The sequence below is a fragment of the Suricata suricatta genome, chromosome 13 (assembly GCF_006229205.1).
Source record: "Suricata suricatta isolate VVHF042 chromosome 13, meerkat_22Aug2017_6uvM2_HiC, whole genome shotgun sequence".
Taxonomy (NCBI): Eukaryota; Metazoa; Chordata; class Mammalia; order Carnivora; family Herpestidae; genus Suricata; species Suricata suricatta.
In genome coordinates this window covers 20,705,092-20,732,736 of record NC_043712.1, presented here as the reverse complement: position 1 = coordinate 20,732,736, position 27,645 = coordinate 20,705,092, and the positions used below count along the sequence as shown (strand labels likewise).

Below are 27,645 nucleotides of genomic sequence, written 5' to 3'. Positions count from 1 at the left end.
CGAGGCACGTAAGTTAAGTGAGCCACCTTGGGAAGCGGATCCTCTAGCCCCAGTTAAACCTTCAAATTTTTGAGACAATGTAAACTAAGCAGCTAAGCCACTCTGAATTCCTGAATCACAGTGACAGTATCAGATAATAAACATTTACTACTTTGTTAAGTTGCTAAGTTTTGGGGTGATCTGTTATGTAGCAGTAGATAACTAATACAGTGGCCTACCACATGAGAGTCAACTGACTAAATTATTCTAACACAGCAGTTGTCCTATTCACTAATTTCTTATGTGATGAGTCACTGCCATAATATCTTAAGAACACTGTATCTTATCTCACAACTGCCAATAATGTGTAGGAGGACAATGATTGGCTCTGCATGGAGACAGATCTGAGTTCACATTCTATTTCACATTCATTTGCTATATGACTTTGTATAAGGTATTTAACTTGAGATAGTTTCACTGATAAAACGAAACCAATGACTTTATTTCAAAGGTTTTTATATATGAATTAATTAAAAGAAGAATAATAGTTACCAAGGAATAGAAAGTAGAGGGAAATGGGGAATTACTGTTTAATGGGTAGTACGGAGCTTCAAAGTGGGATAATGAAAAGAATCCGCGGGTGTACAGAGGTGATGGTTGTACAATCTGAATGTACTTAATGTGAATGTACACTAAAACGGCACATTCAAAAATGGTTAAAATGGGGGAAACTTGGTGGCTCAATTAAGTGTCTGACTGGCTCAAGTCATGATCTCCTGGTTTGTAAGTTCAAACCCTGCATCAGGCTCTCTGCTCTCAGTGCAGAGCCTGCTTTAGATCCTCTGTCCCCGCCACCCCTGCCCCTCACCTGCTCTCATGCACACTATCAAAAATGAATAAGCATTAAAAAAAAAGGTTATTATATGGAGATTAAATGAGGTTACAAATGTAAATTGCCAGCATGGTCCCCAGAACTTGGTAGATGGTTCAAAAAATACTAACATCCTTTCCCTCCTCTGCCCATGTGTCTTATGTAGGTTGCAACCGGAGCCCAGCTCCTAGATAATGTATTTAAGAGGGGAATAATGAGAAGAGCCTGCCTTGGTATCTAAATATGTTGTCTCTCTGTCTCCATAGTGATGAGCTGCTACATTTCTAGATCCACATAATCTAGAGATTTTTTAAGGGACTCCTCCAGTTTCTTAGCTGGCATGGGATTTAAGCCATTGTCCAATTCAGATTCAGGGTTCCTTCAGATAGCCTACTCAGAGACTAGCTGGCAGCCTGAGCATTCAACATTATTTTGAGTGATTACTTTTTATTCCTATTCATCCCCATTCTCATTCTTAATAATGTTCTAGAACTTTTTTACCCTTCCCCATTCCCTCAAGTCTTTAAATTTCCACACATGTGGCCATACACAACCCCACCCTTTCCAAAGTTTATTCTGTCAGCCATCTTCACATGTGCTGAGGGTGCAGAGCCTGCTTGGGATCCTCTGTCTCCCTTACTCTCTGCCCCTTCCCCACTCACACTGTCTCTGTCTCAAAAGTAAATAAATAAACTTAAAAAAAGAAGATGATAACTAAAGAAGAAGTCTACTAAAACACTGGTTAAAATGGAGTAGTCATGATAAAGTAATTTTTAGCTTTTATAAACAATTTTAAAAGTATTTATTTATTTTGTTTTTGAGAGAAAGAGCACATGAGCGGAGAAAGGATGGAGACGGGGACAGAGAATCCAGGGGCTGAAGCAGGTTCCATGCAGACAGCAGTGGGCCTGATGCAGGACTTGAACTCCCAAACTGTGAGCTGAAGTTGGACGCTCAAGTGACTGAATCATCCAGGCACCCCTAAACAACTTTTAAAAGGTTTATTTATTTATTTTGAGAGAGAGAGAAAGAGAGAGAGAGAGAGAGAGAGACAGAGACAGAGAGACAGACAGAGAATGAGAATGGGCACACACACGAGCGGGGAGGGTGGGCAGACAGAGGGAGACAGAGTCCCCAGCAGGGTCCATGCTATCACTGTGGGGCCTGGTGCCGGACTCAAACTCACAAACCTGGACTTCATGACTGGAGTCAAAAGCCAGAGTTCGACGCTTAACTGACTGACCCACTCATGTGTCCCTGAGAAATTAACATATACATGGCTTTGCAACTTGTATAAAAAGATTAGAAAATTCATTTTTGCCATATTCTTAGACACATAAGTTATTTGATTTTGCTACGTTTGTTAATTCTTTACTCCTATACAAAGGGATGAACAAGTATGTACCAATGGAATATTTCTGCATAAACTTATTTTTATGCCTTTTTATAACTGAAAGGTAACTAGTTGCTAATTTTGAAAAGAATCTGTTACTTTCACTTTTGGTGTATGACTATAGATACAACTTTAAGACATGATAGTAAATAAGTAATTTTATAAGAAATTGGTGACAAGGACAACTGCTACATTAGAATAATTTCAGAATTTCTACCTCTCCCAAACCATATTCTGGAGAATATTAATCATCTAAATGAATAATAATTAATTGGGTACATACGGGATGTTGGAAAGATGCAGAGTGGCTGATGGTGGAAAAATATTCTGGAAGTTTTTAGAGCCAGGTTTTTTAAAGCGATGCAAAGGACTATTGCTAAAATCCTTAGTCAGACCTTGGTCTTCTTGTCCCTCTCGAGGAAGCTGAACTGCCTGATGTTTGGACAGTGTAGCGCGAAGCACTTTTCCGTAAAGCCTCTGCCCACTCAGGTGGTTCATGGCTGGTGCACAGGAAGAAAATAAGAAAAGTTTGGGTATTAAGACCAAGTTGTTGTAAAATTTGTCTAAATTATCATAAATTCTTTTATTTAGTTATTTAAAATTATATTGCCAGTTCTCAGAGTTATAATGGTTTTAAATCCAAAAACTCTTACATACAGAAATATATCAAATGACTTTACTATAATGAAAGAGAAGCAATTAAACAAAAAATAACTATCTTTCTAGCAGAGTGCTAGAAAGTTCCATAGTGCACAGAACAAAACAAGGGCTCAGGAAATGGTTATTGAATAAAGTATTTTAAACTCAAGCAACACTTTTTTTTTTTTTTTTTTTAAAGCAGGCTCCAATGCCCAAAGTGGGACTTGAATTCACAGCCCTGAGATCAAAAGTTGCATGGTCTACCGACTGAGCCAGTCAGGCACCCCTGGCAACACATTTTTTGTAAAAAATTCTGAGTAGTAATATGAACTTCAGACTTCAAAAAGCAATTTTTTTTTTTTTTGGGGGGTAAGAGAGCTTGAGCCCGAAAGGGGAAGGGGCAGAGAGAATCCCAAGCAGGCTCTTTGCCCAGCACAGAGCCTGATGTGGGGCTCGATCACACAACTGTGAGATAGATCATGACCTCAGTCAAAATCCAGATTCGGACACCTAACCCACTGAGCTACCCAGGCGCCCCTATGTTTGAATCTTAAACCAGGATTAGGTCCAAATAATAATGAAGACATTTGCATCAGGAGGTCCCCTTCAGTAAAATGATATTTCTACCACCTAGAGGTTTATTTTATAGGCAAATTCACCTATAAAAGGAGCGGGCTTTCATTGCTACTATTAATCACAGTACCTAGCTGAGCTTGACTTGCATCTGCCATCTGAACCAAGGCATTTTCTTTCTTATTAAACATAATCTTCACTCGATGTACATCACCATATACTCCTAATGGAAAAGACAAAACAAAACCTTAATTAAGCAAAAAAAAAAAAAAAAAAAAAAAAGCCCATGTAATGTTCAATTTTACTAATATATTTAAAGAAGGCTTCTTTTCTTATGTACACATTTCCTGGGCAATTCCACACATGTGCTCCCAAATTTGTTATCCCTTCTATGTTCCAGATCTATTAATCTACTCAACCCTTTTCACTTGGATGTCCCATAAACACTTTAAAAAAAATTTTTTTTAATGTTTTATTTATTTTTGATACAGAGAGAGAGACAGAGCATGAGAGGGGGAGGGGCAGGGAGAGAGAAGGAGACACAGAACCAGAAGCAGGCTCCAGGCTCTGAGCCAGCTGTCAGCACAGAGCCAGACGCGGGGCTCGAACCCACGAACGTGAGATCTGACCTGAGCTGAAGTCGGAGGCTTAACTGACTGAGCCACCCAGGCGCCCCCATAAACACTTTAAATGCTACATTTCACATCTAAACTACTCTAACAGTCTCCCAACTGACCTCAATACAACCAATTTTCCTGTATTTGTCTTCCCCAAAGTGGATCCCATATTCCAAAGGACTGGTAAAATGATTGGGGTGTAGGGGGAAAATAGTCAAATTCCTATTTATATGGATTTGTTTATATAAACTAATATAAAAAACTGTATTTTACTAATTTTAATATATGCATGAAATTATAGGCAGAAATGTCTACAATAGGAAAAATATTATTTTTTAAAATTTAATAATCAAAATAGATTGCAGTATATGAGCTAGAGGGTATCATCAATATAATAAAAATAAGACCCTTAAATATTAGTAGCACCATAAGTGACGAAAGAATGACTATGAGTTTCTTTAAGGCACACAAAAGGAGAGCTGGTGATCTTGTGGGCAAGCACCTAAGAGCAATTAAAGTTAGAGATGAATGGTATTTTTAAAAAAGACAAGCATTCCAAATCCTACATTGGCGTCTCAAAAGTGATGAGTGGCTAAAATAGATACTAAAAAATAATACAATTTGTTCTTCAAGTTGAGGGTGATTTTATTATAGTTTATTGTCAAGTTGGTTTCCATATAACATCCAGTGCTCATCCCAATAAGTGCCCTCCTCCATGCCCAGAGGATGGTATTTTTTTAACCAAGAAATTAACTACTTTTGGAAAGAAATGTACATTAAGCTATTAGAGAGACATGTGAAAACTTATCATTAATATGTATTTTTGTTACTGAAAATTACATGAGTGTGTCATGAACAAAAATTTACTTTTTATGAACTCCAAGGAGTATGAAGAATCTCTGTGGGGTGACAGAAATGCTCTAAACCTGGACTGTAGTAATGGCTGCACAACGCTGTAAATTTACTAAACATCAATGATTTATGTACCTAGGCTGGTGAACTTGTATGGTTATAAATTACAGCTCAGAAAGACTGTCTAAAGAACCTATTATCCACCCAATTCTGAAATGATTTTCTATCCAATTAAAACTTCCAAATAAAGAGTACCAGTGAGTTTTAACCCCATTTGTTAAAAAAAAAAAAATCAAATGTAGCAGTGTTTCAACATCAAGCAATTTATTTAACAAGAGGAAAAACTGGGACTTTTGTAGGTAGAGTACAACAAAAATGAGTGGATGAGAACGAGAAATTAATACCATAATTAGGTGCAGTGACAATGAAACATTTCCACTTAAATCACTTATCTTTATGAGCTATCATTTTCAGTTATGACAGCCTTTAAGATTAAGCACTAAAATAAAGTGAATTTGAAATCAGAGCCAGGAATACTTATTCAAAATGGAAAAGATTTTAAATAATGAAACGTATTAAACAGTATTTCTCACTAAATATTAATAAGTTCTTTATTTTCAACATTTAAAAAAATCTCTAAAATACTGATTATTTCATTGTTCTTATATTTCTATTTGTACATATTATACTGTATATAATGAGTACAGTAAAAGACAAAGTTTATAAATTATCATATATAAATTAGGAGTACATGCTAACATTGTTTTTTTTTTACCGAGAGAAGAACACTATTAGAAGGTCTGGAGACTTTTGAAAACCTGAATCTCATCATTCCTCTTCTCTGCTAAACTATTCAATGGTTTCCCACTGTTCTTAGGTTAAAAACCCAGCTCCTTAATTTAGTTTACACAGCGCTTCCTGACCCTGTCCGTGCTCATCTGCCCAGCTCCAGCTCCAACACTTTGCACTGGGAGCGGCCTCCCTCATTCCCATGTCCCAGGAGCGCTCTCATTCACGGCTAGCATCTGGGAAAGCACATTCGCCCTTCCATTCACGAGTAAGCCCTTCCAAGGCGTACTCATCTTTTACAAGGCAGCTTAGCTATCATTTTTATTGGTACACCACCTTTGATTTTCTCAGATAGGTTAGGTCTCCCAAAAACATGGTCCTATTACAATCTCTATTTCCCTTTTATAAAACTTTACTGTAATTGTAATTACTACATCTTACTTCTCTATCTTCAGTATCAAACACACTATTTGGCACAAAGAGATAATCGACAGCTATTACTGAATGATGAAACAGGTTTAATTCATATCACAGACTTTTAAAACAGCAAAAAAGAACTTACCAAACAGGATAAAAAGCCCATGTGGTGTGATAAGCTGTTTGAAAAGGATAACACAAAATATAAGTGTCTAACTTAAGTAAAAAAATCAAAGTTTACTTGTAAAAACAGCAGTTGATTTTATTTAAAGCACTGATTTTATATGCTTCTTCTATATATACTAGTGATGAATTTTAATAAAAACCCTTGAAACAAGCTTAAATATTTTCATTTGAATATAACCCTAGACCAAAAGCTATTATATCTACTCTTGAAAAGACTAAAATTACAAATAATTTTCAACTCACATCCGGATTGAGATTTGTGACAAGCAAAACAGAATTTCCTGGTGCACCACTGGTCCCAGGCACGGCCATCCTTCCAGTGACAGCAGAGGAGGTGATGGTGAGAGGGCCCAGAGCTCCAGGGACAGCTGGCACGGACAGACCTTGTTAAAACATCAAAAGCATTTCATATACTGGTTGTCTGGGGAATTACAACACTGTATATAACTTCAGTAAATAAATGAAGACGAAAGACGAATACAGAAGAAAACAAGTCAAAGCTACCATAAGTATATCAAAGGCCAGTTAGCCTAGAAGTCAAGTTCCTTATTCTTTGACACCATCATGCTCAGTCCTTTGTTATTATCCAGAATTTTGCAGAGCAAGTGAATTCACTGGTCTTAAAAGTCATGAGGCTTTTGGAGGATATATCAACTATAAGCACTCTATTTCTTGAAAGATATTCTAGCACACCCCTATAAGGTAGATGTATTTTTTCATTTGGCTTCTACCACAAAATTATATTTAAAAAAAAAAAAAGCCCTTCAGCGAAAGTCATATTTGCGACTAGGAAGTATTACAAATACTCCTAAGAGTGGACTGTGGCAATGGCTGTACAACTCTGTAAATTCACTAAAAATCACTGAACTGTATATCAGGGATGCAGAATAATAACATTTGGTATAGGAAAAGTATTTTGTGAAAAAAAATTGTAACCTTATGAAGTGCTGTATAAATATTATAACCATCAAGAATTGATTTATAGAGTTTAGTATTCTTTTGTAGCAAGAGATTTCAGAGCTTTCTATTCTAGATATTCTAGAACTATTTCATGTTTTATCTAAGGTAAAATCTCTAGTTTATGTAAAATAAACCAGTTCCTTAGTGATATTTCTTGATTCTTTAAGCTCAAAGCTCCTTATAATTGGGTCTGGTCACTTTCCCACAAATCACGTAATTAAACTTCAATATGGTTTACATTAAGATTATTCTGCTTGACAATCTAATGAGGTCATTATGACCATCATCCTCCTGAGTTTTAAAACTCTGCAGACCACTTTTTCAGGCTGGATACTTTTCCATGAAATCTATATTCAATGGGTCGTTCACATGGCCTCTTCCTATGCTCCTCCAATCCAACTCCGCAACTTCTGAATAACCTGTGAAGGTTTATTACATATCACCAATAGTACAACGTAGCAACATGGTACCTGTGCAGTATGTACGTGTGTGTGTGTGTGTGTGTGTGTCTACCTCTACTGAACCTTAAGTCTTACCAACTCAGGAGTCCCCTAAATGCATTATTTCCTCTTTCTTAGTATCTGCTGTGATTTACACAGTGTGTCAAAAAGGAAGGAAACTATATATCACTAGTCCCAAATCAGATAAACTATGGGGAGCTTCAATAAATAAAAAAATAATATATAATGCTTTCATTTTAATGGAATAGGTAGAATATTCACTCAATTAAACATGTATTAAGATTTCTTAAAACCACGAAAAACATAAAACTTAAATGTCAACCATGCCATTTTTTCTCTTTTAGTCAATTTCATCCTCTGTCAAAGAGAATAGCTAAAATTCCCACAATTAGAGGGGCAGAATATGAAGATTACTGACAGAAAGCAGCTATCTTGCAATTTAATATACTCATGAATCAGCTGGAAACTGGAAATGTAATATGTACACTAGACTTAACACTATGCCACTCTGCTAATCACTAACCATAGTGTTTTCTTTAGGCATTAGAGAGAAAATCATCAAGTTAATTTTTTCTTTTCCTTAACTTATGATCGAATTTATTTTGTTTACTATTTGGAAGAATGAGAGAGTCATTATCAAAGTATTAGCCAATTGCTATCTCTTAATTATCTCCATTAGCTAGAAAAAATATATATCCCTGAAAATAAACAGCATGAAAACTCTCTATGGTTATCCTCTGAAACCATTAATGACATAAGAAAGGATTTAATATTTATTAATTCAGTTATTTACTGACTGCATAGTATGTGTTTAAGGCTGTCAAAGGCATTAAGAACCCAAATGTAAGTAAGATACAGGTCCATGCAACATGTAATTGATAGGCTTATCAGCAAAGACAGAAGCAGTTTACACATTTTATAGAGTAATCTAAGAGGCAAATGTCAGCCTACTTAATACAGTCAACCTGCAGTAATCTGTGTCAATAACAAGTACAGACGATGCAGGACGTAGAATGGAACTGGGGGCTGAGAATAGGAACTACAGGGTACCTGTAAAGACAAGGAAGCTGTGCATCATACAATGAGCCATTGCTATGGCTGATATACATAATGCTTTTATTGTAAATCTTTCAAATATAGTGATATTTTTCATCCTGATAAGCCTAGAACATAGCACTGAAAAACTGTTTTAAATTCAACTTTAAAAAAGTCACCTGTAGCTTGATGAAATCCAATGGCCGGGGCAAATCCAGCAGCCCCTGCATATGGTGAAGAGATTATACCTGGTGCACCTAATGGGGAAGAAAAGCTAAAGTAAATATTCTACCCTCTATAGATATGGTTATCAAAGCAGTATAAAAAAGCTTTATGATGGTACACTACCGATAAAGAGATATTGTTATGGAGTAAAGATTTGTTCAAGAAGTGATCCCTAACCTGTAAGTAAAGAGCCTCCACCCCTTCCAGAGGCTAACCTCTTTCAACTGGGCTCAAGGTTCAAGAGTAGAGCTTAGCTGTTAGTTTTGAGTTTTTAGTTTCGTTACCAAGGTTGAGATTCATGCCCTTATGTAGAGACTATTTCTATGTGAAAATTTCTATACCAAATACTTACTAAAATGTACTGTACGTAGAAGGTACGGTGGTAATGAAAATATGAAATAAAAATCCTTGCTTTTCAAAGGCTTAAAACTAAAATTTTCTGAATTATGTAATTCGTATAATAGTATGAATTACAGAAGATTCATATATTGAGGATCTAGTGGTTTAAACACAAATGTACTGCAAGTGACCTAAGGAGGAAACACAGAGGATTCACTGTGATTATCTGGAGGTTTCTCCGGAAGTAAAACTTGAGCTAGACATTTTGTAATTGAAAACCATGGTGCCTACTGCACACCAGATGCTAAACAAATGCTGGTATTATTTCCTTTCCCTCCAGAAGCCTGGGGACTGTGACCATCAAGAAAAACAGGAGTTAGTTCCAATGGAGGCGTCAATACTAGTAGCAAGACAATTTGGTTTTGGATATGTCAAGGTTGAGGCGATGGTAACACACAAGAGGAAATGAGAAGGCAAACTTGACAGATTTCTAAATCATCTATGTAGAAATAAATGTGAAAGCCACATACATGAGTGTTACACTTTTTAAAAAATACTGAGGACAAAAAAATGGAGAGAGTTAAAAATAGAACCTGAGAGTATTAGTACATTTAAGTGGTAGAGGAAGAAGATAAACATTCTAAGAAAAAGAGAACAGCCTTATAAATAGAAAAAACAAAACAGTGAATTATAACCCCTCAGGATCTAGAGGAACAGTATTTAAGTGGGTAGGGGTTCAGCAGAAGTCAAAGAGAATAAGAAATATAAAAAGTAAAGAAGTTTTAGAGCAACAGTGAGAAGTTAGATTTTAAGAGTCAAAGGGAGAGATTTTTTTTTCTTTTGAACAACAGGGTGATGAGCATATTTATGAGAAGAAATATGTAGGCTGTATTTTCCAGAGGAAATAAAAACCCAAAATGTTTATTCTCTTCACTAAAAATAGTTAACAGAATCTGTTAAATATGTAGCTATGATTTATTAAAGTAACTCAAGAAAATATACAGTCATTAAGAGACCCCAGGGATAGAGCTGGCAGGCAGAACTGACAGTATGTGGAGATATACAAAATGAGATAACTGACAGAATGAAGTGATGAAATAAGAGAAACATAAAATTTATTGACAGCACATTGTGAGTCAGGCATTTTTCTAGTGCTAAGGAAGAACTGTCCTTGTTAAACTTATATTCAAGTAGGTTCAAGATCACAGATAAAAATGATTTAAAAAATGATTAAGAAGGTTTTTTTAAAGTTTGTTTATTTATTTTGAGGGGATGGGAGGGACAGAGAAAGAGGGAGAGAGAACCCCAAGCAGGCTCCACACTGCCGGAGCAAAGACTGCTGTGGGGCTCAACTGAAGGAACCGGGAGATCATGACCTGAGCCACAATCAAGAGTCGGACACTTAACCAATTGAGCCACCCAGGTGCTCCTAAAAGAATCATTTTTACAACAAAAATAACTATACTTAAGGCACAGAGGAAGGCTTAAGGAGGCTTCAATATGGATATGAGTAATTATGAAAATCTGTGCTAGAAAGTTAAACGTATGAAGACATACAGTAGGTTGTATTACTGCTGCCAAGTAGTTACTTGTCCCTTCCATAGAACTCTGGCGAGTACTGTGACTTGCAAACATCTTTATGCAATTCCTACTGCACTGAATCATATGAGTACACAGAGATATGACACGTACCACCTCTCTATAAAGAACCTTCAAGAGGCATGATGGGTTTACACCAGCTCTCCAATTCTTTACTCTCTGGCACAAGAACGCCATGTCTCAAATGTAGTGACACTTTTTAACCTGGGCCCTAGATCACAAATACACGTGAAGGACCTATTGCAAGAATGGATTCACAGCTGCGTAAACGTCAGCGGTGTGAAAGAAATAAATGTTAGTTGCTGTAAACCACTGAGATGGAAAAAGGGCAAACAAGGTATTTTTAAAACACAAAAAGACTGGGGCACATGGGTGGCTCAGTTGGTTAAGTGTCAGACTTCAGCTCAGGCCATGATCTCATGGTTCATAGGTTCAAGCGCAGCATCAAGCTCTCTGCTGGCAATCAGAGCCTACTTCGGATCCTCTGTCTTCTCTCTCTCTCTGCCCGGTTCACGTTCTCTCCCTCTCTCAAAAATAAATATTAAAAAAGAACACACAAAAAGACAAATACAGATGGCTATGGTAGGGGGTTGTGAGGTTCTGAAGCAGAAAACTAACAGTAGATTTTAGAGAAATGAAGAAAAATTTTGAGGTAAGGATTCCAAAATGCTAAATAGAGATAAATAAAAGAATTGGCTGAAAATTAACAGGGATAAATTTTGAGTAACTGCTTCTAAGTAAAATATGATTAATAAGAACATTTGTTAAAATTTGACAAAAGAATCATTGAGAGTTTCTATAAACATACATTCCTCAAATAAGCAGAAACAGAAACATTTTAGCAAATTAACCTTTAGATAATGGGTTAGTAACTTTATTAAAAGATTACATAAACTTTTATGAAAAAGGCTTGAGTTGAATGACTAAGGGTATTTTACAACAGGAAAATGTACCACCACAATAGCAATTAAGGCAATAAAAATTAACATTTTTACCTGTGAAATCAGTTTATCAATAATATTTATAATAACAAAACTCTAAAGAAACAAGCTTAATATCCAAATTGGAGAAGGATTAACTTAGGAGTTGCTAGACAAAATACAGAGCCATTTAAAATATTACAAAGAGTATGTACTACAAAAAAAACTAGTGTACTATAATTACATTTTTTAAAAATGCAGATACAGTAGCAGATTAAATAAACAGACCAACCTTCCTGGAGAAAATGCACAAAGAGTGAAAAGATCTTGAAAAAAAAATCTAACAACTGACAAGATGATAAAGAATAAGGAGGTCAAAAGCCAAGCCCCAAGAAAAGGAGCTTTGGTTTTGTTGGCCTCATGGGGTAGTAGACAAGATGAAAATTCCAGGATTGGCCCCAGGAAGAAGTCAATAAATGACCTTTATGGCATTAATCTGGAAGCGTGCACCTTAATAACCCAACCTTCTCACCCTCAGACAAGAATGCAAGAAAAGGTCCCTTTGTGTCTAGCAGAGAAGGGACAAAAAAGTTCCTGAAAAGGTCTCACCAAAAGCAAGCTCTGCCAATTTGCAGCTCAAATTCACATTTCTTAGAGTCCAAAATAAAATTAATGAAGTTGTGGATTTAGACTGAAATGGCCCCAAACACAGAGGCTTTAATGTTGCAGACAAACAAACTCTCTCTGGATAAGCATACCTTGATCCTAGGCCTCAAATAACCCTTGTAATTAATTCTCTAAGTAAAATGAATAATTTGCTTAAAAAAAAAAAAGAAAAATCTAAGACAGACAGACACAGGAATTATCAGATCAAGATTTTAAATAGTACACTTGAAAAAAATGAAAGATATACCAAAAAGTATCTGTTGGGCAGAAGATACTTAAAAAGAACAAAATAAAATTTCTAGAAATGAAAAACACTATTAATGAAATCTAAATTACTGGACAAACTTAACAATAGATTAGACAAAGGTAAAGATCATTTGTGAAATCAAAGTTAGGCTCTAAGGAATTATTCAGAATGCAGTTTAGAGAGATAAAGTAGAAAATATGAAAGTTTGAAACACTCAGAATAGAACAACAGGGTGTAACAGGTCAAATCAAAGTTCCAGAGAGTAAGAAAAGAAATAGTGAGAAAGGAAAGTATATGAAAAGACAATTTCTAGAACCAATAAAAGGCAAAGACCCATCATTGGGTCATTGGAAACTCAAGGAAGCTCCAATCAGAATAAACACATTACAGGCACATCATCCTGAAGCTATAGCACATCAAAGATGAAGAAAATGTCTGAAGAAAAGCCAGAGAGAAAAAAACAGTAGTTAGGCTGACAGAGCTGACTTTCTAAGATCAACAATGAAAACCAGAACATCATCAAATGATTTAATACGTCGAATGTAAAGAAAAAGAAATGTATCTGTCGATCTGAAACTCCACAGTTGTAAGCAAAAGTATCTTTTAAAATTGACAACAAAAGGGGCGCCTGGGTGGCTCAGTTGGTTAAGCGTCCGGCTACAGCTCAGGTCATGATCTCATGGTTCGTGGGTTCGAGCCCCGCGTCGGGCTCTGTGTTGACAGCTAGCTCAGAGCCTGGAGCCTGCTTCAGATTCTGTGTCTCCCTCTCTCTCTGACCCTTCCCTCCTCGCACTCTCTCTCAAAACCAAATAAAAAACAGTAAAAAAACAAAACAAAACAAAACAAAAAAAACACCAAAAATTTACAACAAAATAAAGACATTTTTGAACTAAAATTTAGAAACTTCTAAGTGAATACTGGAGGACATTGTTCAGGCAGAAGGTAAGTGAACCCAGATGGAATATCTAAGTTGTAAGGAAGAATAAAAAGTTGGCACACTTGGGTAGCTAAGTCCACTAAATATCTGAATCTTGATTTCAGTTCAGGTCATGATCTCATAGTTTATAAGATCAAGTCCCACATCGGGTTCTGTGCTGCCAGTGCAGAATTCTCTCTCCATTTCTATCTGCCTCTCTTCCCCACTTGTGCTCCCTCTCTGAAACTAAAAGAACAAACATTTAAAAAATGTCTACACTTATGTATGGTTTGATCTAAAGGAATATTTATTACATAAAACAATACTAACAAGTTGCCTGATATTTTAAGGGGCACCTGGGTGGCTCAGTCAGTTAAGCGCCTGACTTTGGCTCAAGCCATATCTCATCTTTGGGGATTTGAGCCCCATGTCAGGACAGCTCTGTGCTGACAGCTCAGAGCCTGGAGCCTGCTTCCCTGTGTCTCCTTCTCTCTCTGCCCCTTCCCCACTCACACTCTCTCAAAAGTAAATAAACATTAAAAAAACCTTTTCCAAATTTTAAAATATAACAGTAATAAACAGTAATATCATGAGTTAGGAGAAAGCAAAAGAGGGTAAAAGTGGTTAAAGTTTCCTAAAATTTCTTAAATTATGTAAGGAAAGGGTAAACCATCAGTTAACTTTAGATTCTGGTACAATAAGAATGAAAGTTAAAAATCACAGATGCAAATACAAAGTAGTATTAAACTTCAAAAACAGTGAGAAAAACAATAATAAACAAACATTGATTCAACAAATAGTTTTGAAGGCCTATTTTATGTCAGGCAGTTTTAAACATACGTAAACTAAATAGAAGAAAAAACTTACCCTGGTGAAGCTTAATTCTCACGATGAAAATAGAATAATAAATACAGTAAAAAACCACAAGTTAGAAAGTGATAAATATTATAGTAAATAGAACAGGGGTGCCAGGGTAGCTCAGTCGATTACGTGTCTGACTTCAGCTTAGGTCATGATCTCGGGTTTCTGAGTTTGAGATCTGCGTTGGGCTCTGACAGCTTAGATCCTGGAGCCTGTTTTGGATTCTGTGTCTCCCCCTTTCTCTGCCCTTCTCCTCTCATTCTCTCTTTCTCAAAAATAAACAAACATTAACAAACATTAGGAAAAAAAAAAAAGAAAGTAGAAGAGATAAAATTAGGTGCACTGAGGGCTAATCAGGGTTGGTCAAAGGCAGCATAAAAGAACCTGAGGACACCTGAGAGGAAAGTATTCCAGCTAGAAGGAATAACTGGAATAATCTGGAGGTAGGAACATACGTGAAATGTTTTAGAAACTGGAGGGACTATCAGTTTTGGTGAGCAGAAAGAGCAGGGGAGGGCACTGAAGAAGATATTTAAAAAGTAAAATTGGAGTGCACGGTATAGGGCCTTGTAATCCAGTGTATGGATGAGAACATTTACTCTGAAAGAAAAAGCCAGTTTTGGAGAGCTTTCACTCAGCATTCGACTGAAACTGATAGGATTTTCTTCTTTTAAAAGGGATTATGTAAAGTATTGACATATATTTAAAACATGGGAAACTATCATCACAATCAAGATAACAAATATTTCATCATTTCAAAAATTTCCTTGTGCTCCTTTGCAATCTCTCGCTCTCCAAACTCTGTCCCAAGGTAACCACTGATCTGGTTTCTGTCACTATAGACTAGTGTGTATTTTTTCAAAATTACACATAAACAGAATCATACAATAGGTGGTCTTTAAAAAATCTGGTTTCTTTCATTCAGAATAAAGTTTTGCCTGGCTTCTTTCATTTAAATAATCTGGTTCTCCTTATTGATACATTCCTTTGTGTTTAAATATTATTTCATCACATAGACAAACTATACTTCGCTTAACATATTCACCTGTGACAAATCTTTCTAGATTTTGGTCATTACAAATAAATTGCTATGAACATTTCTGCACCAGTGTGGACATGGACTTTGATTCCTCTTGGGTAAAATGATCAGGTAGAATGACTGGGTCATAATGCAGGCGCACATTTAACTGTCCAACTCTTTTCCAAAGTGGTCTTACCTAAAGTTTACATTGCCATCAACACAGTATACCAGTGAAAGATGGTCCACATCCTTGATACAGTAAACCTTATAAAATTTAGCCATTCTAACGGGCATGTAGTGCTATCTTACAGTGATTTTAATTTCTACTTCCCTGATGACTGGAGATGAGCATCACTTCATGTGCTTGTTGACATTCATATACCATTTTTTGTAAAGTATCTCTTCAAATTTTTTGCACATTTTCTTATTATTGAGTTAAAAAGGTGATTATATAACTTGATGTACCTAATATATCTGATATATGTGTTGCAAAGGTTTTTCAAGTCTGTAGTCTGCCTCTGATTTCCTTTTTTAAAAAATTACTTCTTTATTCTATAATTTTAAAAAATATTTATTTTGGAGAGGACACAAGCAGAAGAGGGGCAGAGAAAGAGGAACAGAGGATCTGAAGCGGGCTCTGTGCTGACAGCAATGAGCCCGATGTGGGGCTCAAACTCCTGAACTGCGAGATTATGACCTGAGCCAAAGTTGGGACACTCAAATGACTGAGCCATCCTAACGTTTATTTATTAATTTTGAGAGAGAGAGAGAGAGAGAGAGAGAGAGAGGGAGGGAGAGGGAGAGGGAGAGGGAGAGGGAGAGAGAGAGAGAGAGAGAGAGAGAGAGAGAGAGAGAGAGAGAATTCCAAGCAGGCTCTACACTATAAGCATGGTGACCAACACAAGGCCTGAACTCAAAAGTTGGATGCTTAGCTGACTGAGCTACCCAGGTGCCTTTGATTTTCTTGATGTTATCTTTCAAGCAGTTAACGTATAGTGTAATATTAGTTTCATGTGAACATTACAATGATTCGACACTTTCATATTCCCTTCATCACCCAGTGCTCATCACTACAAGTGGTCTCCTTAATCTCCATCACTTATTTAACCCACCTCTACATCCCGCTCTGGTAACCATCAGTTTGCTCTCTAAAGAGCTGGGTTGTGGGCTGGGGGGGGAGGGGGGGGCAGTGCCTGGGTGGCTCAGTCAGCTAAGCGACTGCCTCTTGATTTGGCTCAGGTCACAATCTCACAGTTCGTGAGTTCGTGCCCTGTATCAATCAGGCTTTGGGCTGACAGTGCAGAGCCTGCTTGGGATTCTCTCTGCCACTCCCATGTACTCTCTCTCTCTAAAAAAGAAATAAACTTTAAAAATTCATGCAACTATTGAGCGTGGGGTGGTGAATTCAAGCCCCATGTTGGGTGAATAGATTACCAAAAAAAACCTGAAAACAAAACAACCAAACCAACCAACCAAACAAAAAAACACACCTTAAAAAAAAGAGTCTGTTTATTGTTGTCTTCCTCTTATTTTTTCCTTTGTTTTATATATTAAGTTCCACATGAGTGAAATCATAGGGTATTTGTCTTATTTCACTTAGCATTATACTAATACCATCTGTGTCATTGGAAATGGCAAGATTTCGTTTTTTTATGGCTGAATAATATTCCATGTTTACACACATTCTTTTGCATGTTGCTATAGTTTTCCCAACACTGTATGTTGAAGAGACTGTCTTTTTCCCATTGGATATTTGCTCCTGCTTTGTCAAAAACTGATTACACAATTGTGGGTTTGTTTCTGGGTTTTCTATGCTGTTCCATGGACCTATGTGTCTATTTTTGTGTCAGTCCCATAGTATTTTGATCACTAGAGCTTTGTAATATAATTTGAAGTCCAGAACTATGATATCCCCAGCTTCGCTGTTCTTTTTCAAGACTGCTCTGGCTGTTTGGGGTCTTTTGCAGTTCCATACAAATTTTAGGGTTGTTTTTTCTAGTTCTGTGAAAACTGCTGTTGGTTTTTGATAAGAGATTGCATTTAATGAATAGAATGCTTTGGGTAGTACGGTCATTTAAAAATATTTGTTCTTTCAGTACATGAGCATGGAATGTCTTTCCATTTCTTTGTATTGTCTTCCATTTCTTTCATCAGTGTTTTATAGTTTTCAGAGTACAAGTCTTTCACCTCTTTGATTAAGTTTATTCCTGGGTATTTTACATAAGAGATCTTATTTTTGGTGCAATTGCAAATGGGATTGTCTTCTTAGTTTCTCTTTCTGCTGCTTCATTATTGGTGTACAGAAATACAATAGATTTCTGTACATTCTTTTTATATCCTACAACTTTATTGATCAGTTCTAGCAGTCTGTTAAGTCTCTAGAGTTTTCTAATATATAGTATTATGCCATCTGCAAATATTAAAAGTTTTACTTTTTCTTTACCAATTTGGATGCCTTTTCTTTTCCTTTTTTCTGCTATCTGTTATGGGTAGGACATCCAGTACTATGTTATATAATGTTGACAGTAGACATCCGTGTTATGTTCCTGACCTTAGGGGAAAAAGCTCTCAAGTGTTTCCCCGTTAAGGATGGTATTGGCTGTGGGTTTTTCACTCATAGATTTTATTATGTTGAGGTATGTTCCCTCTAAACCTACTTCGTTGAGAGTTTATCGTGAATAAATGTTGTGCTTTGTCAAATGATTTTTCTGTGTTTACTGAAATGATAATATGAATCTTATCCTTTCTCTTAATAATGTGATGTATCATGTTGATTGATTTGAGAATAGTGAGCCACCCCTGTGACCTAGGAATATCCCACTTGATCATGATGAATGATGTTTAAAAAATTTTTTTTCTGTTTATTTTCGAGAGAGACAGAGTGTGGGCAGAGAGAAAGGGAGACACAGAATCGGTGGCAGACTCCAGGCTCTGAGCTGTCAGCACAGAGCTCGATAGGAGGCTTGAACTCACAAGATCATGACCTGAGCTAAAGTCGAACACTTAACCAACTGTGACACACAGGGGCCCCCATGATGAATGATTAAAAAAAAAAAAAAAAGTAGTGTTTAAAGCAGTTTACTAGTATCTTACTGAGAATTTTTGCATTTATGTTCATCAGTAATATTGGCCTGTAGTTCTCCTTGTTAGTGGCGTCGTTATCAGGTTAATGTTGGTTTTGGGGAGTGAATATGGAAGTTTTCCTTCCTTTTTTTTTTTTTTTGGGGGAATAGCTTGAGAACCAAAGGTATGAACTCTTCTTCAAATGTTTGGTAGAAATTGCCTGTGAAACCATCTGGTCCTGGACTTTTGTTTGTTGGGAGTTCTTTGATTATTGATTCAATACCTTGACTGGTTATTGTCTGTTCAAATTTTCTATTTCTTTCTAAATTTTGATAGTTATATGTATCTAGGAATTTAACCATTTCTTCTGGGTTGTCCAGTTTGTTGGCATATATTTTTCATAATATTCTTTATAATCTTACTTTTCCCCCAAAGAACCAGCTCCCAGTTTCACTGACCTTGTCTACTGTTTTTTTAGTTTCTATATCATTTATGTCTGCTCTAATCTGTATTATTTTTGTTCTGCTGATTTGGGGTTTTGTTTGTTGTTCTTTTTCTAGCTCCTTTAGGTATAAGGTTAGGTTGTTTACGTGAGATTTTTCTTGCTTCCTGAGGTAGGCCAGTATTACTATGAAATTTCCTCTAAGAACCACTTTTGCTGCATCCTAGAGGTTTGGGACAGTTGTGTTTTTTGTATCATTTGTTTCTATGTAATTTTTAATTTATTATTTTATTTCCTGGTTGACTCATTCATTGTTTACTAGCATGTTATTTAGCCTCAATGTATTTGTGGTCTTTCTAGATTTTTTTCTTGTGGTGTCTGACATCTAATTTCATAGCATAGTCAGAAAAGATGCATGGTATGATTTTGATCTTCTTGAATTTGTTGGTTTGTTCTGTAGGCTAATATGTGGTCTGTTTTGGAGAATGTTCCATGTGCACTTGCAAATAATGTGTATTCTGCTCTTTCAGGATGGAATATTCTGAATAGATCTGTTAAATCCATCTGTTCCAGTGTGTCCTTCAAAGCCACTGTTTCCTTGTTGATTTTTTGTTTAGATGAAATATCCATTGATGTAAGTGGGGTGTAAAAGTCTCCTACTATTATTGTATTACTATCAATTAGTTCCTTTATGTTAGTTAGTATCTGTTTTAGTGTATTTGGGTGCATAAATATTTACAATTTTTGTATCTTCTTATTGAACTGTCCCCTTTTTAATTACATAGCATCCTTTTTTGTCTGTTACAGTCTTTGTTTTTAAGTCTATTTTGTCCAATTTAAGTATTGTTACTCTCTGGCTTTCTTTTGACATCTGTCGGGCTCTTTGCTGATATATCAGAGCTTGGAGCCTACTTCAGATTCTGTTTCTCCCTCTTTCTCTGCCCCTCCCTCATTCATTCTCTTTCTCTCAAAAATAAGCATTTAAAAAGTATGGTCCTGAGGAATAACTATAACAAAACATGCAAATATTTATGGAGACACCTAAAGTCACCAAACTCTCTGGAAAGACATTAAGGAACATTAAAAAAAAGAGAAGAGATGTACAATGTTCAAAGATTGGGGAGACTATTGTAAAGATGTCAATTATCTCCTAAGTGATTTATTAAGTCAATGCAATCCTACTGAAACTCTAATAGCTTTTTTCCTTGAGAATGTGACAAGCCAACCCTAAAATTCGTAAGTAAAATGATGAAGAATTGCAGACACTCTTGAAGAATAAGGTAAAAAGATTTATTCTGTCAAGTATTGAGACTTGTGGTGATGGTGAAAGGAGAGACTCATAAACAGATCCATGAATAATGCCCACAAACTACTTAGCAAATATTCAACTGAAGTTAATGCTGTGTGTTAACAACAACTCTAAAACCGTGCTGTGTATTACAAGATTGAGCAAATAAGTAAACACATTGAAGTTAACAGAAACTAAATATCTCATTCTTGAAGCAAGGAGGTAATAGTGTGAGAAGGGTGCGGGATTGGAATTGGAGGTATTATTAGTTAAAACTTGTGGGTTTTTAACCACACAGAGACATTTATGAAGTACACACAGAGAAACATATTTATGATGTACACATACAGATGTATCCCAGTAATGTTCATTTAAAGTGCCTAGAGGCAACGATGTTCCTACTAACAATGAGCACATCTAATGCCTGGATATTGCTTTCAAAAAACCATTTCCCACTAAAAGGAACTGAGCCTCACTGGAGAAGCAGCCGAATGCAGCACTAAGGCAGGGAAGGTAAAGAAGAGCTGAAAGATCTTCAGCCAGAAGGTTAGGAAATGTTCAAACGATGATGGGGATATGGCAAAGGGCCACAGAAGCCAGTGTAAAGGCTCCCACTGGCCAAATCTGGGATAGGTTGAACATAAAATGAAAAATTATAGCATAAGAACCATAGAAGAATAATCTATAAGCCACACTGACAAGAAAAATTAAAAGGGTAATAAATAAGTATAGAGACCTAAAGCACAGTATAATGAATTTAGACAGACAATATTATATATAAATGTATCAAAGTACATGTTACACACCTTATTCAGACAATGTCAGATGTAAAATTTACTCAAAATGAATGAGTAAATAAATGAAGGTAGCGGTGTTAAGAAAAAAGTCCTTTACAATAAAATTCCAGCTAATAAGCACTGAAGGAATGACGAGATTAACAAATCTCCCATAAGGTAACCATCACAGTAACAACAATATTTGGCAATGGATGATAAAATTCAAGAGTGAAAAGTGATAAGTAACAGGATTATTTATATAGTCTCAATGTATCACCCTACAAATTAATTTTGGAGAGAAACAGTAATTTTACTGGGAAGAAACTTGGCAGAAATCACCTTAATAAGTGATCAGAGTTAGTATCATCAGGAATTAGATAAACTGGCATCTTGTGTCTCTCGATGTAACCAACTGAGAAAGACACAACACTGTTTTAGCCAAAAAACCAGACACTCATATTGAGAGACATTCTATGAATACCCAACCTGAAATCTTCACCAATGCAAATATTATGTAAGACAAAGAATGAGGAAATGTCCCAAATTAAAGGACTCTAAAGATGTGCCAAATACAATGAGAAAGAATGAAATATGGCCATTTGTAGGAAAGTGGATGGACCTTGAGGGTGTCATGCTAAGCGAAATAAGTCAGGTGGAGAAAGACAGATACCATATGTTTGCACTCATAGGTCTAACAGGAAAACAGGAGAAACCTAATGGAGGACCAGGGGGAGGGGAAGAGGGAAAGAGAGTTGGGGAGAGAGAGGGATGCAAAACTTGAGAGACTACTGAATACTGAAAATGAACTGAGGTTTGAAGGGGAAGGGGGAGGGGGGAGGGGGAAAAGAGGTGGTGGTGATGGAGGAGGGCACTTGTGGGGAAGAGCACTGGGTGTTGTATGGAAACCAATTTGACAATAAACTATTTTTAAAATGTCTATATCTATATCTATATATTTAAAAAGATGTGCCAAATAAATTAGCCTGATATCGGTTTAGGTCTTTACCAGAAAAAATTCTCATATAAAGAACATTACTTTTGCAACAGGCAAATTTCTAAAAGGTCTATGGATTAGATAATAGTATCATAGAAATGTTTATTTCCTGATTTTGATACGTTCAGGTAAGAATGTCCTTGTTCTTAGAAAATACACCCTTGAGTATTCAAGAAGTAAAGAGGCTTCATCATACTTGCAACTAACTCTTCAATAATTCAGGAGAAAAAGGAAAAAACAACTACCACCTCCTCGATGTAATCTGAGAGATGGTGAAGTAAATGTGGCCTTGACATTAACTGAGGAATCTTGGATGATTCTAGATATAGAAAGGAATTCTTTGTACTAATTTGCAACTTAAATGATTTCAGAACAAAATAATTAAAATACTATAAAGTTTATTTATGTATTTTGAGAGAGAGAGAGAGAGACAGACAGACAGACAGACAGTGCAGGTGGGGAAGGGGCAGAGAGCAAGGGAGACAGAGAATCCCAAGCAGGCTCTACACTGTCAGCAGCCTGACACAGGGCTTGCACTCACAAAACTGTGAGATCATGACCTGAGCCAAAACTAAGAGTTGAATGTTTAACTGACTAAGCCACCCAAGTACCCGAAATACTATAAACTTTAGAATGTAAGTATATATCTTTCTGATATCAGGGGAACAAAGGAGTTCTTAGACAAGACACACACACACACACACACACACACACAAAACAAATATAAAGCAAATGGCAAATAAATCTGACTAAATCAAAATACCTTACCAAGAATAAACCAATAACCCAAAATGGAAGAAACTATTTCAAACACAGGTAGCCAACAGAGGACTAGTGTAGGATATATATAAAAAGAATTCCCTCAAAAAAACCAAAAAAAACCAAAACAAACAAACAAACAAAAAAAACACCAAACACAAAAACGGGAAAAAAAATTAAAACAGAAAATTCATAAAGGGAGAATGACTGATAAACACATAAAAATCCATTTAACCTCATGAGTAATCAGGAATATCACACTGCAGCACTGTCCACAATGACCTCAAACTAAAACAACCCAAGTAATTATCAACAATAGAATGGGTACACAAACTGTGGTATATTTACACAATGAATATCGATATACTTGATGATACTGAGAATGAATAAAAGCAACAGCCATATATATATGAATATGGATGAATCCCAAGTCACAAAAGAAAATGAAGAGCATGATGCCATTTACATAAAATTCTAAATAAAGGAGAAAAAATGTTTAACACTTAGGGCTACATAATGAGTGGTAAGAAAAACATACACAAGGAAAAAGGATTAAAGAATGAATATCATCAAATCTGAGACTGATCATCTTGGGACAGGAAGGAAAGAACAAATCAATGAGAGGGCTACAAAGACTGCTTCTTCAGGATGTATAAATATATTATTTCTTAACCTTGATGATAACTACATGGGTTAAAATATATATTTGCATATTTTAGAAAATTTTCTAAAGGTATAATGTATATCACTAAAAACAGGGAGAGAGTGCTTATGACTTAGCCCTAGGAACAGTAAAGAATCTTTAAAAAAGAAGGAAGAGATAGTGAGGTAGGGAAAAAAAATCAGGAGAGTGGTATTGCACAAGCCAAGGGAAGAGAATAGTGAATTGTGTTAAATATTAGTAAGAGGCAGTCAACTTTCACATAATATGCAAAAAAGTATTATTCTCTGTTGATGAATCAGTTCTCTTAAGATGCAGACATTACTTTGCAATGACTAAGGATTTACTAAAACGATGAAAAAGGATGTTACTACTCTGTTGTTTTATATTCCGAAACCAAAATTCTTGACTGTATTTTAAAAAGTCCTCCTCCTACAATGTATAATTACATACATAGTTATATTCAATTGTTGGAATAACTGCAATTCTGCAAAGTTTTGGTACTGAACGACAGCCTCAATTTTTGTCATGTATTCTTGAAATTGTGCCATTTCGGACATGTAAGCAGAGGCTGGAAACAAACATGAAACACAAAAATTTGGTAAGACCAAGACAGAAACTTTAAACAATTTAGAAACATGAACTGAACAATTCACTTGGCTTTCTCAGTTATAAAATAACAAAAAAATTTTTACTTTAAAATAAAGTTACAAACTATTTTCTAGAAAATGTTGGACATTTGGCTAAGGATTCATTTTTCTCACCTGTAAAATAAATATGGACTAAATATCACTTAAGGTCTCAATGAGCAATATTTTGTGGTGTCATCTGGGAAAGGAAACCTAATCACGAAAGGTACTAAAATTTAATATTTTATCTAGATGACAAATCACACCTTTGAGGGAGGCAAAACCCAAAAGCAGCATACATCAACCTAATAATATACCCAACTGGGCCATCCACTGCTTCTTCCTTTACATTAAGAGTTGTTTTAAAAGTATAAATATATTGGTAACTAATTTTAAATAAAAGAAAAAAGTCCTTAAAAGCAGCATTTGTATTGCTATATTTTTAGTAACACAAAAATACAACCTCACACAAACTTAAAGTACAGATGGGAGTTCTGATTTTTAAAAAACCAAACAAAATAAAATAACCCCCCTTCTTTGAACAGAGGAAGAACAGAGCACTAATTTAGGCCCTTTTTAAAAATATCACTATTTCAGGGGCACCTGGGTGGCTCAGTTGGTTAAGCGTCCAAATCTTGGTTTCAGCTCGGGGAATGATCTCACGGTTCATGGGTTCGAGTCCTGCATCCAGCTATGCAGTGACAGCATGGAGCCTGGTTGCGATTCTGTCTCTCTCTCTCTTTCTCTCTCTCTCTCTCTCTTCCCCTCCCCTGCTCACTCACTCAACTCTTCCAAAAATAAATAAAAAATATCTAAAAATAAAATATCACTACCTCAAAAGGGAAAAAGTATTTCTCTCAAGAACACTTATACCAATGTTCTGTGGCTATAAGTCAACACATTTAAAGCAATGTTAATACATAAGAGTATTAATTTGAAGCACATGGTTGTACATCTTATAAAAAATGAGTAAGATTAATGTTAGAAAATAAATTTTTAACTCAATTTCAGATATTCATTTATTTTGCCAAGAAATAGAATCTAACAGTAAGATTTAATTAAAGGACACATTTTGTTCCAAGATTTTTTCTTTCCCTTAGATATCCTGAGAGATTCCAAGAAGAAAAAGGCTGATTTACACAGATAATATATAAAACTTATAACTTCAGAAAACTTGCTTTGTGACCCAAAAAGGAACTACTCACCAAAAGCAGCAGCCATAGGGGGTTCAAGGGATGGCTGGCCATCACCGGTAGGAAGGTCTAAACGAGTGAAGTCTCTGCTTTTGTCATTATTATATTTCACATTAAGGCTGGTGAGCTTGGAGAAGTCAATACGCAGAGTGCAGCATGCATTATAGATATTCTGGCCATCCAGAGCCTGAAGCATGTAAGAAAGGGACTGATATTTTGCAAGACAACACTGATAAATCAACTAGCCTCTACATTGACACGGAGTGGCAAACAGGTGTAAAGCAGAGAGCAATGGACTAAAAGCCAAAGACCTGTGTTTACTCTTACTTCTCTCACTAACTGTGTGAATGAACGTAAGACAGAAGAAAAGGAAAATCTCTCAGTTCTTCACAATGTCATAAAAATCCCTTTCTTGTATATGGTAAGATCAAATCAAAAAGGAGACATCTAGAAGCTTGAAAAACTTACACACTATTGAGCATCACTCTAGCTATCATTATGATTATTTTGTCTACAACAAATGTTTCAAGATGATCTGATTTTATATTTCACCTTATATTTTAGCACACTTTTCACAGTTTAAGCTGAAGTAAAAGCTTTGTAACTGACACTTGTCAGAACCACAACATATGAAATATTTTTTTCTCTTAAAAATTTATTTTATAATATTTTGAATAATAAATGAGGGAAATTTTGCAATCAGTTCTGATACAAGACCAAAGATCAGTAATTCTTCCCCCTTCAAAATAATGAAAAGATATATCAAAAAAAGATATATGTAGCTACCTGACTTCCACAAATGCTCAAATTTATAAAAACAGATACCAGAAACTAAAACACAGGAAAAATGCAAATATACATAAAACACTGACTTATAAATAGTTATTGTTGAGTACATCATCATAAAAGTACCAAACAGTATATGCAGGCAAAGAGTACAACAAATACACAGTCCATATTCCTAATCAAGAGGCAGACAGTGTGAGGCACACAAAACTACTAAAAACCTTAGTCCTGATCTTTGAAAAAAATTAGAAATAATTCAGATACTGATACAAGACAAAATTAGGGTTAGGAAAAAAATCTCAATAGGAGAGGAGTCAAATACAATCAAACTTAATATGAAATTTTCTACTTGTCAAAAGTCAAGCACTCATGTACTAAAGACATTATAAGCCAAGAGCAGCAAACTTCCTATAATGTAGTATCTTCACCAAATCAGAGCTCAACAAAATTCAGTAGTGAATATGGTCACAAAATACAATCTTTGGGCAACTGAATAAAAATGAAGATATAAGAAAAAAGATAATTCTACTTTATTATTCAGATTTTATCAGGAATACTGTGCTCCGCCTCTACACTTTAAAAATATGACAGAAAGGAGTCCTGAAGATCTGAGAAGTGATAAATGATTTTAAATCATTTCATATAAAGAAAGTAATCTTTAGCTTATTATTTTAAAAAGCCTATGAAACAGTACATTTAAAAGCAGTAAATTTTACATTACATATATTTTACGACAATTAAAAACACACAGTAAACCGCAGCAAAGGAGAAGACATGCGGCATTGTTTGGCATCACTGAAGACTGATTAACAAATGAAAAATGATAAAAGATCATAATTACCATTTTGGCATAATGTGCATTCACTGGGTCAGCATACTGAAGCAAGGCTTGAAACTGATTATTCTTTGTAAAGGTGATAATCTTCAAGACTGTGCCAAATTTAGAAAATATCTGGAAAAAGTTCACATTAGGTTACATTTAAGGTAAAAATCAGGCTAATGTACTTTTATAAATACAACTTGATTCATGAATTCCATACATATATATACTTTTAAAATTTATTTTGAGAGCGAGAGAGCACAAGGAGGGGAAGAACAGAGAGAGGGGGAGAGAAGGAATCCCCAGCAGGCTCTATGCTATCAGCACAGGGCCTGATGTAGGGCTCAAACCCATGAACCAGGAGATCACAACCTGAGCCGAAATCAAGAGTCAGATGCGGGGTGCCTGGGTGGCTCAGTCGGTTAAGCGTCCGGCTTTGGCTCAGGTCATGATCTCACAGTTCATGGGTTCGAGCCCCACATGGGGCTCTGTGCTGATAGCTAGCTCAGAGCCTGGAGCCTGCTTCAGATTCTTTATCTCCCTCTCTCTCTGACCCTCCCCTGCTTGTGCTGTCTCTGTCACAAAAATAAATTAAAAAACAACAACAACAAAAAACATTAAAAAAAAGAGTCAGATGCTTAAGCGACTGAGCCGAGGTGTCTCTAAAT

At 35.8% G+C, this 27,645-nt stretch overlaps 1 protein-coding gene across 5 annotated transcripts in view; it reads right to left on the bottom strand.

The window, feature by feature from the left end:
* Nucleotides 1-27,645, bottom strand: part of PTBP3 (polypyrimidine tract binding protein 3) — a 115,353-nt gene that overhangs the window by 6,544 nt on the left and 81,164 nt on the right. For all 5 annotated transcript variants that reach the window (XM_029919713.1, XM_029919715.1, XM_029919714.1 and 2 more), the window contains 7 exons: nucleotides 26,999-27,109; nucleotides 25,384-25,558; nucleotides 8,952-9,029; nucleotides 6,560-6,699; nucleotides 6,276-6,309; nucleotides 3,586-3,678; nucleotides 2,527-2,743 (listed from right to left, as the gene is read on the bottom strand). In XM_029919713.1, the coding sequence (XP_029775573.1) occupies nucleotides 2,527-2,743; nucleotides 3,586-3,678; nucleotides 6,276-6,309; nucleotides 6,560-6,699; nucleotides 8,952-9,029; nucleotides 25,384-25,558; nucleotides 26,999-27,109 (848 nt within the window). The remainder of the gene's footprint in view (nucleotides 1-2,526; nucleotides 2,744-3,585; nucleotides 3,679-6,275; nucleotides 6,310-6,559; nucleotides 6,700-8,951; nucleotides 9,030-25,383; nucleotides 25,559-26,998; nucleotides 27,110-27,645) is intronic.